At 42.4% G+C, this 20,821-nt stretch overlaps 1 protein-coding gene across 3 annotated transcripts in view; it reads right to left on the bottom strand.

The window, feature by feature from the left end:
* LOC111845002 (protein unc-13 homolog C-like) overlaps positions 1–20,821 on the bottom strand; it is an 84,578-nt gene that overhangs the window by 36,442 nt on the left and 27,315 nt on the right. For all 3 annotated transcript variants that reach the window (XM_072717967.1, XM_072717969.1, XM_072717968.1), the window contains 8 exons: positions 17,672–17,841; positions 16,751–16,866; positions 14,760–14,923; positions 10,260–10,413; positions 10,049–10,117; positions 8,887–8,976; positions 6,727–6,855; positions 568–701 (listed from right to left, as the gene is read on the bottom strand). In XM_072717967.1, coding sequence (XP_072574068.1) covers positions 568–701; positions 6,727–6,855; positions 8,887–8,976; positions 10,049–10,117; positions 10,260–10,413; positions 14,760–14,923; positions 16,751–16,866; positions 17,672–17,841 — 1,026 coding nt within the window. The remainder of the gene's footprint in view (positions 1–567; positions 702–6,726; positions 6,856–8,886; positions 8,977–10,048; positions 10,118–10,259; positions 10,414–14,759; positions 14,924–16,750; positions 16,867–17,671; positions 17,842–20,821) is intronic.

The raw sequence follows: 20,821 nt of genomic DNA, 5'->3' as shown, positions 1-20,821 counted from the left end.
GTCCTGTCCTCTCCCTAGACACAAAATCTGTGACTCCATCATTAGAGTGTATTAAACTGGCATCATGGGCCCCTAGGGGACTGTGACATCAACACCAGAGTAAGGTGTAGGAAAGACTGCCCAGACACTGATTTTTTATTGAAGGAAAGAGTTCACCATGCATGTTTTGTCTCAGCACAGGTACCAAACATATCACATACTGTACATATAGTATGTTTATGTGCTAAAAGATGCTGTATCTAAAATGTACACTGCATATTTATGGGATTGAAAGAATCGTGTGATGAAATACAATCTTCAATGTCCCCTCCCCCTTTGAAAGCACCAGCATGTTCCTAAGGTGGACCACCTATCCTGAAGAAGCATCACTTCTGTAGTGACTGCTGCCACTCTCTCAGGGAACCACGCTATCGCTCCTAAATAATTCACGTCCACTCCTCGTGCTCAGCCGCCTTCCTAACGCTGATGCAGTTAACCACCACTCGCACGTGCATGTGGCCAGTGGAGGGTATACAGAAAAAGGTGCTACTTGGTAGGAGACGGGATCATAAATTAATCATCACTCACTGATTCAGCACGGGGGTGTAAGCCGTCCTATCCTCATCAATCACAGACACCATGAGCGTGATCAGTTTGGGCCAGAAGTCCAGGTTCTTGATAGAAGGTCCCTGTTCCTCCCGTGGCATGTCCTGCTTCTTGGCCTGGGGGAAGGTACAGTAGGGGGGGTTGAGTGTACAGAATGATGAGGCACCTCCTTGGGACAGCATCTGTGGGCCAGTACAGGAGAATGAATAATTCATCTAAAAATTCAGGACCTGAAGCGCACTGAGTCGCAGTGAGAACGTGCCTCATGTTTTATTCATCACATTGCATGATGTCTTCATGAGAGTCAGATGAGAGCAGCTGTCCCAGCTGGCCCATTAAAGATCACACGTCAACATGGCCGCTCAATGAAAACAAGAACGGGAGGCAACACGACATCAGAGTGGTGAGATAAAAAGGCAGGAACTCAACAGTCCGTTAACATCACCTTGGCCGCCTCAGCCATCCACACGGTGTCTAAATTTACATTACTCCACTATCGTGATCTACTGCCCAGCTGTCAATTACAAACAACATGGTTTCTTTATTTTTTTGCCAAATGTTAATGAAAGCAGCGGTTATGAAATACATTTGGGAGGTTTCCTGCACCAGGCTTAGTCAATTATTTTGACTGCAGTAGAGAACAAAGATAGATATATAAAGCTTTCATGTCTTGAACACACAGTTTGAGCCCAACGACTGATTTTGCATTTAGTGGAATGGAACCAATTAATGGCACCTTACTGAGTTACTTTGTTCCCCATGTTTTAGAGGCCTGAATAATGCGGTCCGTCATATTTTATAACATTTCTTCATATGAGTTTTCATATCTGTACCCTGAGGATAATTGAGTTGATGCCATGGACATACAAATTACAAGTATCACAGGACACAAAAGTATGAGGGACAAAACACACCACAAAACACTCCCAACACGGTATACACACTATCATGGTGATCCACACTCTACGGTGCGCTGATAATCATGTTGCACCTTGAACTACAGTTGCCACTAACAGCAGTAAACAGCTGGCAGAAGATCCCTTAAAACAGTGAACCCAGGACAGTTGGGGTGATAGAGAAGTCGCCGTCCATAAAGACTCGTGTGTAGACCCGCGCTTTCTGGATGTGTTAGCATGACAGTTCACACGGGATCTTACTGAAGCCCGGTGGCCTTTATTGTTGGAATCCGCTGAGCCGAGACTTTCCAAAAGGTCACCTGACCTGGGTGGCGTGCTCACGGTAGAGCTGGGCCCCCCCACCTGGGAGCGTAAGGTGTCTGGGGTGGGGGTTTGTGTCAATTCATTGTGCCCTTCCCTCACCGCTGATGAACATATTCTATTCTTTTGCATCCCTCTGGCACCCAACCAGATTACCATTACAGATTATTCTGTTTCCCAGTGCACAAATTTGAGCCACAGTTTTTGTATTTTTCTTCCTCTGTAAAATGGCTTCCTACCCTTTCTTTGTATCCCGCCACCCCCAGGTCAAGTGGGACTGTTCACCATCCGGAGTGACTCGCACATACAGTTAATTGATACACTATGCAGATCAATACAAACAACGTTAATCATACAACGTAAAACATTACATACCCCCGATACAGGGCCAGATACTGAAATGTGTCTGAAGGTTTATTCTGATCAGAATGCCAACTCCTACATCATCTACTATATCATCCTTTATGAGTGCCTTTGACAGGAGTTAATAAGGAATTCATAAATAAAATTCTGGTGACATAAAATAAGTAAAGCACTACAGGACAGCCCCCAGGCGCTGTGAGAGAACTGCTGCTGGACCAACAGTTATTTCCCTTCCAGGCGATGCCACACGAAAGTCACCCGCAGTACGGCAGGCACCGGCATCCCTACGGTGCCCGCTCCAGCATTTCCTCAGGAATTTAAAAACATGACGTGGCTGGTATGCATCTGCATCTCCAGAACCACGGGCATTTGGACAGTGGGTAGCCAGATTCCTTTTCTGCAGGAAGGGCAAGTGCCGAGGACAGCTTAATTAGGGGTGTAATTAATTAGATGTCACTATGTGAGGCAGAGCCATTGTCGCAACATTCCTATGAATCCTCAAAAAGCTTTCACATGCTTAACAGCAAATCTAACGTCTGGACTCAAAATGTCCACACTGCCCTACTTATAGCCTGCCAACCAACATGTTTGGCATCTGCAAAAGTGACGTGTAAAACAGAAGTGAAATGATATACAGGCGTGTCTGTATATGCAATATGAAATATGAAATTCACCGCCGGGGATGCTACTTTGAAAACATGGCAAGCTACCACTGGCAAAAGACAGCAAGTAACTCTGGAACAGAGAATAACTGAAATGATCAATCTTTCCTTCCATTTACTCTGCGATTCAGAAAATAGATTTCATGTTCCAATAATTTGGGACAGTTGCTAAAATTATTCAAGTACACACACACACACACACACACACACACACACACACACAACAGGATGTTATTTACCAGCACACCCTTCCTGATCTGCATCCAGTCAACCTCTTCCATATATTCCAAATGAGCTCTTAATTAAAACTGACTGAGCTGTCGATTGGATAATACAATTCGCTTGCGATCCTTCCATTTTACCAAAATCATTTGAGGAATATCTTTAACGATGATTTTATCCCCCCTATATATAAAAAATGCCAATATTTAAATTAAGCAATTCCAAATATTCATAATATATTTTAAGTATGTGAAGAAAAACAAAATGAGTCAGTACCCAACTCGTTCTAGATCCACACCCATTGCAATTTAAAGCTTATTTCATTTAACAAAGTAATTATCGGGCTGTGGGCCATCTCGAGGGAAATAGCTTGCCTTCAGCCATACTGAGTAATTGACTATAACAGAGGTATATGGCAAACGCTACAGGATGTGGTTTTAATTACCAGTACCTATTAACAAGAACTTGTAACATTGAAGTATGTGACATGGATGTGGACAGGACACTTTGGAAAATCAACCACTGTGATGCTGGTATTTACTGAACTATTTCACTGGAATCACATTCTACATTCTTAGCAAATTACCAATATGCACCATACTTGCCCAAGATGCTCCAGTACAAATTAAAATAGCATGAGTATAATACATATATTAGGTATATTATGGTAAGATAGGTATATTACATAACATGACTTCCCATCTTCCTATGAGGGCCCTCAAGGTACGGAAAGCTGCCACCTGGCCATGAACAGAGCATGGACAATATCACAAACTATATTAATTTCCACAGTCATTTATTCAGGCTTAGACTTCAGGGTGGAACATCCCAGCAAGTCCTGGAAAGGTCCACATGTAACCTAGCCAGCCCAGGGCCTTGTTCCCAGTGCCTTCACAGATGGTGTACTCTACAAAACAGGAGTAGGAACCCCTTTTTTGGAGCACAAAATGGCTTTGTGTGTGTCAAGCAAAACCTGTCAGCCATTATAACCTGTGTGCATTTATCTTGTGAACAACTGATATTTAGTAATATTGTTAAATAACTGAATCAGTCTATAGTAATAAGGTTTTATCTGCAGGATGTTCAGAGAAAAACACAAGGTACTCCCCTTCAGGAAGGAATCAGCTTCTCTCTCTCTCTCTCACTCTCTGCAGGTTTTTCATAAAAAAAAAATCAGGCTGGAGAACAGCATGGATGAAAACTAAAAGAAATCTTTATATATCAGATAAGGCACAGCTTTACAAGTTATACCCATTTCAAATATACTGTAAAATGAAATTTCTCCTGATTCATAGAAGACCAGCATGGGTTTGGGTCACTGCCGATCGTGGGTTCCCTCTGTCACTGGTATATGCCACAGATGAATTATATTTTCCTTCTGCTAACTTTACTCTGGTGTTCTGTTGCTCTACAAAGGTCATGTTACCTGGTTACCTCACTTCATGGAGGAACTTGATTACAATGTGGCTCTAACACTGTTACACGGTTTGCTCACCGTGGGTGTGTTGCAAATTATTCCTGTGCTACCAGTGAATGACTTAAATTGTCCCATAGAGCAAAAAATGTGATTTATTGCCTTGGAAGAACGAACTGATTTTTGTATGATACTGGGAAGTGCAATGCAGTTGGTGAGATGTATCACCCAAGTTACAGTTGGCAACCGGGAAGTACTTTGCCCTATATCAAACGCACCTGTGCTGAATGCTTTTGGTTCAATTCGACAGAGCACTTCTCACTGGACATCCTTAGAGCCACGAGACAAAGGTGAGAATTGAACATTTTGACAACTTCCTTAACTCGGCCACTGTCTGAATTCTCAGCTGTCTGCACTGCTGCCCTCTACATTCTGACGAAAGGCTAGAATCACAAGCTGAGAAAAGCAGATATAGACTGAACCTAAGGCTACTTTCACACTGCTACAATTTAATTTTAAAACGATCTCCACTCACACAGGCGTTTACGAAAATATGCACACTGAAATGAGTGAAAACATATACAGATGCTACTCTACTTAAGAACTTTCAACTTACGAACTTTCAACTTACAAACTTTCAGACATACGAACGAAGAGGACTGTAAGTTCAAAATGTGTTCTCTGGGCTCCCGTTTCCTGTCCGCAACATCAATTTTTTTTCCTGCGCACCTATTCCAGGTAGCGTGCGTACTCCCAGCATCCTAGTTCTTTGTATACCCTTAAAATGATGTTGAATAACGACTTGCGAACATTTCAAGTTACAAATGGCCGTTCAGAACATATCTCATTCGTAAGTAGAGCAGCGTCCAATTGGGGCACTTATACAGTCTGCATTTTCAAAAGTGTCTGGCTGTGAGAACGTTTATGAAATTCTCAGTTTTAGAGGCTAAAAACTCTGTGGTAGTGTGGACAAAAGGCGAAAATGGGGATTAATGTCTGTGTTTTTGGGCAGCGTCGATGTAGACTATACCTGGTGCCAGCATTAAACAAACTGTTTTGAATTCAAGACTTGCAAAATGAGCTGCATGCCTGCTCTGCTTTCTTAAATTAATGGTTTTGACAACCAAAGCAAGTAGTATGTGTTTAAGATAAGGACCTGGAAAGGGTGCTGTTTTTGTTGTAAACTAAAGGTGGAATGTTCTGAGAAGAAGACTTTGCCCCAGGGAACTGTGCCACAGCCTGCAAGATGAACCAGACAAGTTCATCATGGTATGTGTGTGTGTGTGTATGTGTGTGTGCGTGGGGGGGACGTGGGTCGCAATGTTTGGGGCGGATATACAGCATCTGATTCAAAACAAGGTTGCCTTGGGTTTTGACCATTAGCTCTGCTCACTGACATCTACTGCTGCTCTCATGACCCCTGTACATTTAGAGCAAAAACAGAGAGTGAGTGGCATGTGGGGTTCTGCTGCACCCCATTTAATACTACAGTATTAAGGCGCATTAATTAATGGCATGCAATGTCCAAATGTCAATAACACGAAAACCACTGCTTTATTGATGGAGTTCATGTGTTTTTACCTCATGTTGGCAATAGAAAGGCAATACTCTGCTCCATTAGTAGTCAACAGCTCAAGCTCTCAAACTGGGCTCCGTATTTTCATAGCAGAAGACGTCTGAAGACAAAACGGTGCTGTAGAGCATCTGAACTCAACACTGTGAACTTTAATGCTGAAGTATCACAGTGTCTTAAATACATAAAATGGATGCAGCAAAGCAGTATGTGTAGTATGGCTTAATTTGATTGGCCTTGATGGTGGTGGTGTAGTGGGTAGCCCTGTTGCCTCACACTTCTGGGACCTGGGTTTGAGTCTCTGCTGGGATTCTATGTGTGTGGAATTTGCATGTTCTCCCATTGTCGTCGTGGTGTTTCCTCTGGGTACTCTGGTTTCCCCCCACAGTCCAAAAACATGCTGAGGCTAATATGAGTTCCCAGATTGCCCGTAGGTGTGCATGTGTATGGTGTGTGTGTGCCCTGTGACGTGCTGGTGCCCCATCCTGGGTTATTCCCCGGCTTGCGCCCGTAGCCTCCGGGATAGGCTCCAGACCCCCAACGACCCTGAATAGGTGGTTTCAGAAGATGGATGGAAGTCCACTTGCACAGGAGCAACATGATAAACATAAAAAATGTCCTTTGAAAGCATAATATTTGAACACTTTACCTAAACCTACATTATACACATCTCTGCAGATGTCATCGTACCTGATCCAGCAGCTGGTTATAGACCTCATGGCAGTTGTCAAAGATGTACTTGTAGGTGGAGTCCAGGCACGCTCGGACACAGTCCTTCACCACCATGCTGGCTCTGGGAGGGCTCTGCAACTCCTGCACCTGAAGGACATTGCAACTAAATCCTGTCACCACATAGTTGACCCAAGAGGTCAATGACATACTCTTGGAGGCAGGAATGGGGTCTGAATTAAAATGAGGCAAATAACATAATGGCAAGGCGAAACTTAAACAAAAGCTCAGGATTGTGGCGTTAAACAATGGGCAACTATGATGAAAACTCACAGGACATTTAGGGCAATGGGAACTCATTGTGCTTTTAGGCTTAGATAACAAACAGAACCTAATTTTATATGGTTGGAAAGAAAGCACAAGTGAAATAAAATAACGTCCTTATCAGCTTTTAACCAAACCATATATGCGTAGAGATAAACATCCTCACATCTACATAACCTCCCCATAAATGCCACCCCTTTAAGACCTCCAAAAACAGAACAAATCTAAGTTACTGAAAAGCATCGCCACCATTTCCCCTCCAGTTTCACAAGGGGGAGGAGGATACGGTTCTGGAGAACAGCCAAAATGCATTAAAAAGAAATCCATCCAGCTAGGGTGTCGCTTACGAACGTGTGTCATAACTCAGCTTTACAATTCTGCTCCACTGCTGAACAGACTATTATGAATCTTGATTTGCCAGGCTTTCAAATCGCAGAGCATGGCTGGTCTAACTCAGAGGGGACCTGTATGTAAAATCCCATCATTAATCTCCAATTAATTATCAACAGTTACTCTCTGCTTTATTGCTGTTTTTAACGCATCATGCTTTGACAGTGTCTGATTCTGGGCTCTAGCATGCAGCTAGAGCACTAGGTAATTTATTCAGAATTCATCTTCCTCATCAGTAGAGAGAACAGTGTGATTAATTGTGTATTTTAGTACAGAAAACATATATTTGCTATGGTAGACTCCTTCAGAATTCTCTTTGGAAGACTGACCCAACAGAAGTGAAAAATGAACAGTTTTCTCCTCACCGCAGTCTGATGTCCGAGCCTAATCGCTGCCGGTAGTGAACCCAGCTCAGGTGTTTTGACCTGAAGCCTGGTATGGATGCATAGGTAAGCTGCCACGCTCATGCTGAAACACCTGTTTAGGGCTGCCTTACAAAATTCATAATAATGATAAGTGAATGGGTGCTCTTGGTAATAAAGACATAGGCATGTGTTACGAGGTTTTGAAAATTACAAGTCCTACCTATCTACCACTCAGAGAATAATAAGGTTTATCACACATAATTGAACCGTGGTTAGCACTGTTGCCTCACACCTCTGGGACCAGGGTTCAATTATCCACCATGGTGGCTCTATGTGTGAATTAGCATGTTTCTCCCGCGTTGTTGTGGGGTTTCCTCCGGGTAGTCAAATCCCCACCCCCCAGTCTGAATACACTCAGATTAATTGGAGTTACCAAATTGCCCATCGGTGTGCGTGTGTGAGTGACTGGTGTGTGGGCGTGCACTGCGATGGGTTGGCGCCCCATCCTGGGTTGTTCCCTTTTAGAAGATGGATGGATGGATGGGGGAGGGGGTTAATCATGGGTAGTCAGATTCATATATAGAATGCAATGAGTATGACAGATGTATTTGCCCATTATCAATGGAATTAAAGGAGTTGGTTGTCGTAACGGCAGGGAATGCAGCTGGCCAAGGAGCAGAAGAAAGCAGCCGTTTTAAAGTTTAAAAACTACACTCCAGTACTATGCAAGATAAACAACTGCCAGTATAATTAAAACATCACACTGAAATCAACTTTATTCCTTTTTTAGTATTTGTGTATTTGGTTTTGATTATATTTTATTGCTTTTTATTACATTGATACATAATCTCTGTTAAGCAAATGTAAAACAGCACAGTAACTTAAGTCAATTTAGTCCAATAAAGATGCATTATTTCAATTTATTCATTCCTCCATCAGTACAGGAATTTGACAGGAAGCAAATTGACCACAGTGAAGAGATGTAATTAGTGCACTGGCTGAATGCCTCTGTAAAGTGGCCACTAACTGATGCAAATGCATGAACATTTTCTCAGGAGCAGACAGTGTTGACAGAAGTGGAAATATAAGTAAAGGCCCCTACCTTCATGCGGAAGAAGGTGATGCTAGTTAGCAGGTCCACTGTAGATTTAAGGTCCTGGAGTCTCTCTGGGTTGCTAGCTGGGAAATTGTCCTGGCAACGAGAGCAAAGTGAGCTATGGCTACACTCAGATATGGCTTTGGGTCAGTCAGCCTCACACGTGTCTTAAAGCTTCAGCACCACAATAATTGTTACAAGCTAAAAACACTCAATCAAAGTTCTGTATATAGTATAGATTTTTTATCTAAAATATTGTGTTCAAAGTCATTTCACTGCACTGGTGGCTATGGTCTACTTCAGAAATGTTACAGATTCCCCATCTTGTAGCTCGGATAATGCCAAAAGAAAAAACTGAAAAATGTGAGTGCTCAAAATTACCCATAACCCTTGAGCCATTTCCTCTGGAAATGAATCGTGGCTTTTTAAGACGGCTTCTCAAAAAGAGAAAGGTTGAGTGAGGCCTTGTGGCATTTTTAGGCTCTGGTTCTTTTTTTTCGGACTAGAGACCATGGGAAGGGTAATATTATCATAGTATTAATTTTCAAAAGGACAAATACAAAAACAGCCTTAAGGCAGAGGGAATAGAGATTTCTGAGCACTAAGGATGAGAGTTCCCTGTGTGTCTTGTGCCAAGCCTACCCTGAAAAAAAGGCTAATTCTGTTTGGTTCAGGGTTTAATTTAACTTCATACTGATGGATGGTGAGCCAAATTAAACATTACTGTCCGATAATATTTTCTGTGGTTAAAGACAAGCTATCACATTGAATAGCTGTGATATTCCCTGCTGGTCTCAGTAAACATGACAGTGTTCTATGTTTAAAATAACTCTGGTGTCAGTTTGTTGTCAGAAAACAAGATAGCTTGGGTCTACCTGACACCAGAAATGTACCAAAGTTATCAATGCACAGTTAAGAGTACTGCTGATGTTTGTCTTGGTATTTTATAAGGCGTGGATGCAGAGTACATGAGAATAGCCATTTAAAGTGAAATGTGCACTCAACTACATTGAATACCATGCCCGTTCTATAACTCCTTCATGAGTTAGGGATGTGTTCTTTTCATCACAAACTAAATTAACCCCTGCAATATTGTTTTGTTTGTGTGAAATATGAGAAATACTGTTATATACACAACTGAGAACAAGAAGGCCTATCAAATACATACCCGATACTTAGACAAATCAATCCTCAGTGAATTATGTAACTGATCCAACAGCTTGATGAATTTTTCCCTCTGTAGTGAAAAAAGAAAATCAAAGCACACGGCAGAGTCAGGAGCAGACAAAATCTACAGGACCTGCATGACCACATCGCGACATAAAAATGAATATAAACAAGAGAGCGAGAGAGATCATTAAAGAAGGACACAGGCTCACTCCAAAGTTGGAGGCGGCGAAGCGGTCGGAGGCAGAGATGTTGGTGGTGGCAGTGGTGGTGTGGGCGAAGTAGGCGTTGATGTTGGCTAGCAGGTTACTCATTACGGCAGGCACTCCGGGGCACATGTATTTGGATGACAGGCAGGAGAAGTGTCTGCAGGAGATAAACAAGAAGCATATTGATGTTCTCAGACCAAGGTGCATTTAGCCAGATGCTTTGCGTGTGCAATGGTAGAAGAATATGCAGAATGAACCAGCTCCTCTAGATGTTCTCCATAAGTACAAGGGGGTTTACATTGCTCTAAACAGCCTCACAAATAACCTAAAGAGAATGGTGATTGGAAAGAGTCACTGGATGTACGATCTTTGTTGTCGAGGGGCTCCAATCAGCTGCTTCACTGCTGCTCTGCAGTAATGAAAGCACCGCTAAGAGGCAGGTGATTAATAGCTCCATGTTAGCTCTGCCTTCTGGAAGAGGGAAAATGCGTGCCACACTGGATGGGTTTCATTGTGAAAACAGACAGTAGGGGCTGTTGGGGCCACAGTGGACATGCTGATTAATCAGAGACACAAACAAGGATGATTAACACCAGCTTCACCACTCCATTGATCAGAGGTCAATTAGCAGTCCTCCACCGGACCTGAAATAGAGGCTTGGCAGAAGTTCTGTGTGCTGTGCCGCAGTTGTGCTATGCCGCAGTTGTGCTGTGCCGCAGTTGTGCTGACCAGTTCGGTCAAGTTAATGGTATGATCACAGCCTGCGGCGAGCTCCACACATGGTTACACAGCACTGCTCCTCTGTCACTCCTGGTTCTGCAGGTGTGTCGCCCTTCTGTTGCTCACTTTCCTGTCCATTGCCACGTGGCAATGGTTCCTTTTTTTCCCGAATCCCTAGGTTCACATCTCCATGGAGATGCCTTGTTAACACCATACAGTCATACAGGCTCATGACACAGAGGCTAGTCAGCTGGAGGTACATCTGCTGGATGAAGACTGCTGGGAGGAGGCCCTAGTCTTTCACAGATATGAATACAGCATGCACAGTAAGAACACAGCGGTGCAGCAAATGTCGTGCATTGCATCTTTCTGCACCAGAAACTTTTATAGGAATAAAATCATATTAAAGTATTTCAGTCAGGTGCAAATGTCCCCTATGACCAAGGGAAATGTTAAAGCTTGTTTGCCTGTTGGAATGGCCTCACCATAAGGTAGGACTCATTAAGGAATAAAAAAGAAACTCAATCTGTACACACAATGCAGGAGGGGCGAACACAGAAGGCCCGTATAATTAGCACTGACCTTACAGGGCTTTTATGAAAAATTACAACAATTGCACAGCAAGCTGTGGCTTTATAAACTGTGTAAGGTCCTTCTGGCTTTTGCCTAAACATGTCACCACTCCTTCAGTTTCTGTAGTTGGTCTCAGAAGAAAATGCCCATAGCATTTGCCATTTTTATTCTCTTCCAGATGTTTAAGGCACCTGTAATAGTTTCAGGCAGGTAAGACATGACAGTGGGAGATACTCCTGGGATGTGCACAGATTAGAGCTCCCCCTGCAGGCAGAGGTAAAGGACAGTGTATTTCTGGTTTTATCTCAAAGGTCATTGGTGTGACTTAAGTCATCATTCCCAAACAGTAATTAATGTCACCAGGTGTTTTGGGGACATATCAGCGTCTAACCAAGAAGAAGCTCAAAGTTGTTGGTCTACATAGCTTAAGTCCTAAAACCCACCTGGACGACCCACACCAGCTCAACAGGTTCCTTTCTGGTATCGTTCTGAAGCTCAACTATCTATCCTGTAAATCTAGTAAAGCAAAAGTTAATTAAGAAGGTGAAACTGAAGATGAAGAACCTTTAAGCGTCCCAAGAAATTTATATTCCGGACCAATTCAATGCCATTTTGGATTTTGCTCTAACAATTCATTTACATTATGCCTCTGGCTCTCTGTAGAAAACATACAGGAAAAGAAACTGCTAATGAAAGACACGCCACTCAAGAATCAGTCTGGTGGAATTTTATACTGATCTGCTTGACAGACTGACCGTTAAGGGTGAAACAAGGTAAATTGTAAATTTGGAATTTCCAGTTCATAAAGAAGAGCAATGTAAACATTGTATTAGACAATACCGCCTGCAAAATAACTTGTAATACAGGTAGAGAGGTTTTATACACTTTTCTGTTGAAACATGGTCCTTCAGGCTATTGCAAACAGCACACTCTGCTCCTGAGTGTTGACACTTTCCACAACCACGCTGATCCTGTTTGAATCTTCGGCCCAAACTAAAGCAGTAGTGTTACCAAAAACATCCTACAGTATTTAGATGTTGACAGTCTTTTAATTAATAGTGTGATTCCGCACGAAAATTCATCCTGTAGATCAGAGTTGTGTTTGAGTCCACCTTAGCCGAGTCCTAGTCAACAACATACCTTTAACAAATCGAATCTGAATCCAGACTGAGTTCAACAGGGCAACGAGTCCGAGACTGGATTGAGTCTGGCTTGGCTGCCCAGCTCCGGCATTAGAGTCCAAATCCAGAAAAACACAAGTTCAGTTCTAGACTATGAATCTCAATTCAAAAACTATAAACTGAATCTCATATTTTCCATTTCAATCATTTATTTAAAATGCCCACCAACTAAGAAAACAGAAAGGTAACAAATACACCTCTACTGCATCCTGTACTAATATTTAACTTCATTGTAACACGACTGTATCCTTCTGAATACATTTAAAATTAATTCTGGAACCAAATAATATGCAATAAACAGGTAAGACCTTTAAGCATAACTACTCTATAGTGCCTGAACACTGACTGACTCTGTGATCTAATCCCAAACTTCACTTCACGGTCTTGCATGGACACTCTAGGTTTGCATGGTTTATGTATGATAAACAGATGATTGCTGTGGATGATGAGGATGTAAGTTAGCTATATGGGTGGGTGCACAAAGTTGAAAAACACTGAGCCAAATATTTGGGGGCTATGGCTGGATACAGGCTATAGACATAAGCTATGGACTTTGGAACATTATTCAAGTCAAAAGTATTCCGAGTCAAGAATTCACCCACGTGCTTGACAAACCCAAGTCCATTGATATGTGGACTCGAGACCAAACTCAAATACATCAAGCTGTCAATTCAGTGCTACTGGAGCTGCTACTTTTAATATCTGATGCCTGAAGATTTCATTCTGGAATCATCTTTTTGACTGCATGAAAACCACGTACTATGAAAATGGCTACATCTGCTAGAACCATGATCAGAGGAGATGCTATTAATGACAGGTAGGAGGCTACACCACTTTTGGGGCTTCTTCATCCTTATTTTTTTTTAAGAATAAAACTTAAAAATCAACGCACATTTGCATTTTGCATCCAAAATTCTCTCACCCACAACAGGGTTACTTTGTGAGTGACCCGGCAGGCAGGTCAAAAGATTATTATATTTTTATATCAACTAATTAACACCATCCTACAGATGCAAGGACCCCTACATCCTGTTAACTAAAAACAAATTACCAAATCACATGCTGAAATATTCACCACAAAAACATTTCATTCCAGTAAACTGAATTTTATATTTTCATAAACCAAAATTCTTATAGCTTGAGTTTAATGATATAGTTCTGGCATGAAAGCTGAAGTACAAGCTCCATAGTGCTTAACCTCGTAGACCTGTGTCTGTCCATGAATACATTTCTCTTTAAGAGATTTAAGCTCTGAATGATACTCTGGAAATAGGCTTAAAGGTATATCCCACATAACTAAGTTGGTTTCCGAAGTTTATCTCGGGCCGAAGAAGGACCTGGATCTTTCTCTGGGTTCAGAAATGAGGCAAGGGATGTAGTAATACGGCAATATATAGTGGGATCTTAGAGCTTTGGAAAGAGAGGCAAAAAAGGATCAACAGCTGGGGAAAGAAAGCAGCCAGTCAGCGGCAAAGCTTTGAATATGGAGGACCGTGTCCTATTGACAATATGCTGCATATCCGTCAGTGGCACGGGGTGGTCACTAGGACCTCCATGGCTTCTGTCACTGTCTCTTAGAGGGAGTGTGTTGAATCACAGCCTCAAGAGCGTATGCCATCCTCACTGCCTGTACAACCCATGTTCAGCTGGCTGTGTGCTGACATTCGGGGGCATGAGTCCATTTCCATCACTGAACAGAGAGCCCAGCGGAACAAACAAATCCACTAGCAGAAACATGTAAAAGTAGGTAAAGAAGTAGCTAAGGGCCTACTGAAGCTCAAAACAGCAATAAGAACACATTTAAGATGCTTCTAAGAGATTTTCATCTGGGTCCCACTACTGCAACCTTATCCTGTGAACATGGACAATGTTCAAAATGGCTCCTCAAACAAGCAATAACTATAGATGCCAAAGAACTTTTGAATCATCAAGGAGAGCAATTTACCATGACATTTATCTGTGATTAAAAAAAAAAAAATCATAAGTGGACCACAAGCGAAGTTATCTATTTTGAAACACCACTACTTACGTCATGGCCTGATATATGGATTCCACCCCAAACCGCATAGCAAACTCATCAACGATCTCTTGAGCAGTGTCATCAAAGTAGACCTTCCAGGCCTCTTCCCCTTTGACCTCAGGAATCTTCACCACCCCATTGTTCTTCACCTCAGTCAGGCAATGGAAGAGGTTCTGCAAAGGGGAGGTATCAACACCGTAAACCATCTGTGGGTGCCTGGCTGTCCTTTAAAGTTACTGGCTATCCTGACTGTATCCTAGGTGTCATGCGTGAGATTTTGTAGTCCTCAGCTGGAGTGAAAGTTAATTCCCAGTGAAAGGGTAATTAGAGGTCTTTCAACGGCCTGTGACTTTTGTCGCTTTTCCACTGCCACCAAGAACCAAGCTGTACCCGAGCTGTCCCCCGTAAAACTGTCAGTTTTGCATGGCAAACTATACAAACCGTACCCAAGCTGTACCTGCTCTGACATGACGCTGCTTACTAGCAAGAATGAAAGCGTGACCAAATTGGTTGCATCATCACCATCTGATTGGTTGAAATGCATGGGGATATGGGTGTTCTGCACATGGATCTTTTGAAGAAAACATTTCAAGTACAGTGGTACCTCAGTTCTCAAACTCATTAGAACTCAAATTTCTTAAAAGTCGAACCAACCAGTTCGAAAAAAAATTACCTAGCGCTCGATCTGAATCTCAGAAGTCAAACCGTGAACGCCGACCTAAGATAAGTTGTATGTGCGGGGAAATGAGTCACGCAGCACGTCTCTCAGCGGAAACAAAGGTTAAAGCTTCAGTCTCAGCCTCGCATTCGCTGCGATAGCATCATGCATGTTTACACTAGCTGAATACACATATTTAGACAGTAAAAATACATTTAGACAATGATAGACAGTAACAGTAATTATTATTATATAATAAAATATATTTAAAAATAAAGATTTCTTATTCATTATTTTAATATTAATAATAAACCATTAATACATTTAATTATAATAATATTGTCGTGCCGAGCGGGAACGGAACGGAGACAAAGGCACAGACGTCAGGGTATCGGGGAATACAGGGTTTAATTACAGGTAAGGCAGGCAAAACGCAGACGGACAATACAATGACCGGACTGGGGAAACAAACTGAAACGCGGAGGAAATACAGAGGACTAATGAAAACAACCAGAAACAGCAGATGACACGCGGATTCCACACGGGGTTAAAGAGGGGGCGTGGCACCCGGAAGGAGCGGACGATCGGGGCAGGACACATTGTTTTTTTTTTTTTATGTGCTTAGATGTGTTTAGTACAGTATATGCTCTTCTTTTTTTATCCGGTTCATTTTGTGTTTAAATGCTAAAAAAAACATTTAGGTGTAAATTTTTTGGGGGGCCAGGAACCAATTAATTGGTTTTCCATTATTTCTTATGGGGAAAATTCGATCAGAACTCGAACTTTTTAGGATTCGATCCGGAGTTCTTGTACGGATTAAGTTCGAGTTCTGAGGTACCACTGTATTACATTATATATATTATTCATTATTAGCAGGATCGTTCATCATGATGTATTGATACATTCCTGATGACTCTGAACTTGAAAGTTCCCAACCTCCTACTTAAAAAAAAAAAAAAAAACTTTAAAACGGCTGAGTGGAATGGATTCACAATGCAAATTTATGCAAGCAAATGCTAATTCTACTAGCGTTGATGCTAACAGAGCAGGGCAATTCTCACAGATGTGCTAGAAAATTAGGAAATTAGCACACAGTAAATCATGATGCACACCGTGTGAACGGTAAATAAGTGTCTCTTAGGTTTTATGTCACTGTTGCACTCCAAACCCGGCAATGCCTTTACCGAGCCGACCCATCTGCAGTAGAAAACTGAAACGAGCTGGAACCTTTGGTCTCTCTTCGTGGTATGGCTTGGGTACAGCTTGAGTATGGTTCAATTCCTGTATGCCAGTGGAAAAGCACCATTAGTGTAGTAGGAAGGCTAAAGACAGGTACAGGTACCTCGTGTAAGCATGTATACTGGCCATGAGGGGGCGCTGCCTTCTCCTCCCCCTTCATCTCCACGCTGATCTTCAGCCTGATGGCTCCAGACACAGCAGATTTATCAGTCCTCTTCTCTGTGAGGCGATAAAAAGAGACACGTGACAGGGTCCTTGCTGTCATGATGCAATTCCTAAAGTATGTGTTGGGATGATATGTTCACACGGGCCCCAGCAGAGCTGCACAAGACCCCCCAGTCCTTCTCCCCAACAAGACATCTTTCTCTGGCTCTAATATGTCAGGAAATTGGGGGCTAGTTTTTCTGAGAGAGAGTGAGAGCCTGGCTCTTTTGTGATATCTTGTTTATTTCCAGAGGCGGCATTTGGCATCAGTACTCAAATAAATGGTTTGCACAATACGCCTTTGCGAGAGCACTCCTGGCAACTGCTGGCACCAGAGTGCAGTAACCAGTGTCAGTAAAAGCAGTTAGCATCTAGTGGTTAGCGCAGCATAGCATGCAGCACTTAATATAGCCTAGCAATTACCGTTTTACACAACTGTCATTTTGACTACATAATATTTCATTTCAGTGTCTACTGTAGCCTCGCTGCTCTTTCATAAGCCCATTACACTCATTCACTCAGGTGGTAAATTGTCATCAGGTGAACAGATGAGTAAATGATTATTTCTAATACATACTACACTAAAATATAAAATTGTACCTATTCATTTAGAAGAGAAATGAGACAGGGAATGCCAACATTTTTGTTATAACTTTACAGATTTATAAAGTACTTTGTGCAAAAACATATTGCATTTTCAAGGCATTAAGATTTTTTTTTACATGCTATGATCCACTGCTTGTGTACGGTTCATCCTTGTAATTGGGAAGTTATTCTGAAAATGGCCACCTTAACGGCGTTGGGAAAGACCTGCACGCACCAAGGTTATACCACACATCCATCTCGCCACTTAGAGTCCTGACTTCAATGATCGTCTGCCCAAGAAAGTCATCCGACTCCTTCTTGAAGTGCTGCTTCACGCGTGAAGCAATGTCGTCATCCTCGTCCCACACCCTGACTTTTATCCTGTCCGTGGCGTTGTGGCACTCGCTGCAGCACAAAGTCAAAGTAATGAGATTCAGCTCAGAAACACCTTTCAAAGATCAGTGGTTTAGGTATCATACACAATATAGACAAAAGTATTGGGACATCTGTAGTAATTACAAGAATTGGACATGTAAGCCACACCCACTGCTGACATACAGGTGTATTAAGTACACAGCCATACAATCTCCAGCATTAAACAATGGCAGCAGAATGGGTGGTCATACAGATGAGGTTAGTCAACCTAACAGTCACATCATTGGACATCATTGGACACCTTTCCATATTTTTGCCCTGCTACAGCTGTCTTGGTCAACTGCAAGTGAAGTGTTGTGAAGTGAAAACATCTGGAAACAAATTCAACTGAGAAGTGGCGGCCACACAACGTCACAGAAAGGGACCTGATCACCCAACATTAATACCAAACCTGAACGGCAGCAAATCCCACCACAAATGTTCCAATATCTAATGGAAAACCTTGCCAGAAGATCAGAGGCTATTATATCAACTAAGTGTTAGCCAACTTCACATTAATATACTTTGATTCAGAGTGAGATGTTGGACAAGCTGGTGTCCCAGTACTTTTGTCCATATAATGTAACTACAGTTTTCACTACAGAGTACACTTTTACTTCACAATTGAAAAGAAAGAGAACTTAGCACACAACCAAAAAGTTTACTCAGTACATATTCGCAAAATTCCAACATATTCTAATGAATGGTGGCCAAATACTCAGTCCATCCAACCAATTGATTCTGCTGGACTGATCGAAGAGAATAAGGGGAATTTCCCCTGTCACTTTCCTGGAGAACTCTGGCAGTGCAGTAATATTTGTGCCCCTTTTGGCTGCAACTTCAGCCACCATTCTGCAGATGGTTTCTTTATTTAAGTAGTTAACAAACCTAAAAGACGTAAGGAGGGGCACAAAGGGAGCCGCTGGGGGACACTCTGAGCAGCTGAGTGAAATCTGTGGCCCCCCACAGTACTTATGAAAGCTGCACTGAAGGGGGACTAGAGCCAGGCAAAGTGCCCATTTAATTTCTCAGGGCATGCTGATTATGTGCCATTACTCCACAGCTATAAAACTGAATACACAAAAGAAACTTATTTCTTATGCTGACCATACATAAATCCATCTTCCAACCTCTTATCCATCACAGGGTTACAGGGAAAGCACAAAGTGCGGCTGTATGTGTGCAGGACACACGCACACATACAGGTGTACTTATCTAATTAGGGGTCTTCCATTCATTTCTATGGGGAAAAGCCTAATCCCAAGCATGACACCCTCAATCCCTACCCAGCCCTAAATAAAACAATTATGGCATTTTTACTTTTTTGATTGCATTCACAGGTCTTTTATAAAATTGAGGTTATCCAAATGGGGACCTGAAAAATATCCCAGAAAATAAGGAATTTTCAGGTTTTACCACACTTTGGGTACATTTTGGCCCCCAAATATGATCTATGCAAACCCACACACACACACACACACCCTAATACTGGAGCTACCCAATGAGTCACTCTAAATAAAACAAATTCTGTCTTTTTCATAATACTAATGGGAGAAATAATAAACTACTAGATAATTAACTGCTAGTCATTCCTCCCCCAGAGCTCCCTGTCAGATGTGATTGACATCAAAGCAGTGGCAGCTACTGGAAGGAGGTCTGGAGGATATCCTTTAGGTTTTTCTGAAAGAAAAGGAAGACAGTAGGGTGGGATGCCTGTCTAACTGGAGATGGGGGCACGTGGTGGTGGAATAAGCGAAGGGGGGTCAGTGCTGTTGGCAGCCGCCGCGTCCCCAGGTATCTGGAGGGGAGTGAAAGCTTTGTGTAAGCATATGGCTCACCCATAGGCCCATTCCTGGGATGGAAATTTGATTCCCATTCCTAGTTTTGAGTGTTACATTTCTGCTGGATTCCTACTACAATGACTTGAGCCTGAGGTGGATCAGTTTTTCTAATCTGCCCTTCATACGCATTGCTGGCATCCTGTCCAAGTTCTGCCCCGTGCTCTCCATAGAGACCGCAGCTGTGATGTGATTTCTGAGGGTGGTTTTCCTTCCTTTGAAAACAAAGAGACAGATCTGTCCTTAGAGTGACTGACATAGTTTCCAACTAATAAAATAACTAAACTGTTGGGGAAAATTTTACTTCTTTAAATTGCTATACAGCACTGTCACGGAGTACAATTACTAGGATGTACCAGGCAATTGTGATTTATTGTTTACATAAAGCTATTATGTCTGAATGAAGCAGTCAGGCTGAAGGTTAGTGCAGTGTGAAGAGCAATCATCCTCTATACATAAAAGGCCAAAATCATCCACGTTCATCCTTCAGTGAGACCCCTGGCTTATCAAAAATGGAACAAGACCCAAACTGGAGGGCTTTTCAGCCACATGCCACTGACTGATAGAGAGGGCTTCACAGCAGGGCTTTGACAGACACCTGTTCATGGGGATACCATTTAATGTCCGGCTGTATTTTCTCTATTTTGCAGTGTTGCAGTTGCGTGCGTAAAAAACTGCTTGGACGCAGCGCTTGAAAGGCTGCGTAAATCTAGCCTGGGGGAAAGGTAAATCCAGCTTTATTCCTGTCATAGGGCAAACCAAGCAAAATAACTGATAAAGGCGGGGCCTGAGAGTAAGTAGATAGCCACCCCCACCCCCCCACAAGTCCATAGTCACAGTAAATAATTCAGAAGTCTTGCACATAGTTTGCAGTTTCCTGAGTTCTGGCGTCATCCCAGAGTTAATATCTTATATACAGTTGGACCGTTACTTAATAAGGACTTCGACATTGGGCAGAGACACTGCATGATTGTCAGCGAGGCAATAAATTCCAACTGAAGTAGTTTTCTGCATAGCTCAACCCGTACTTTTCAATTCGCTGTGTCTGCCAGTTCAATCCCTAGGAAGAAGCGCAGCCTGACAGGGAAGCATTTATTAAAGCGTATTTCCACCCCCACCCCCCCTCCCCAAAG

The sequence above is a fragment of the Paramormyrops kingsleyae genome, chromosome 11, assembly GCF_048594095.1.
Source record: "Paramormyrops kingsleyae isolate MSU_618 chromosome 11, PKINGS_0.4, whole genome shotgun sequence".
Classification (NCBI taxonomy): Eukaryota; Metazoa; Chordata; class Actinopteri; order Osteoglossiformes; family Mormyridae; genus Paramormyrops; species Paramormyrops kingsleyae.
This window is presented reverse-complemented; position numbering and strand designations above follow the sequence as displayed.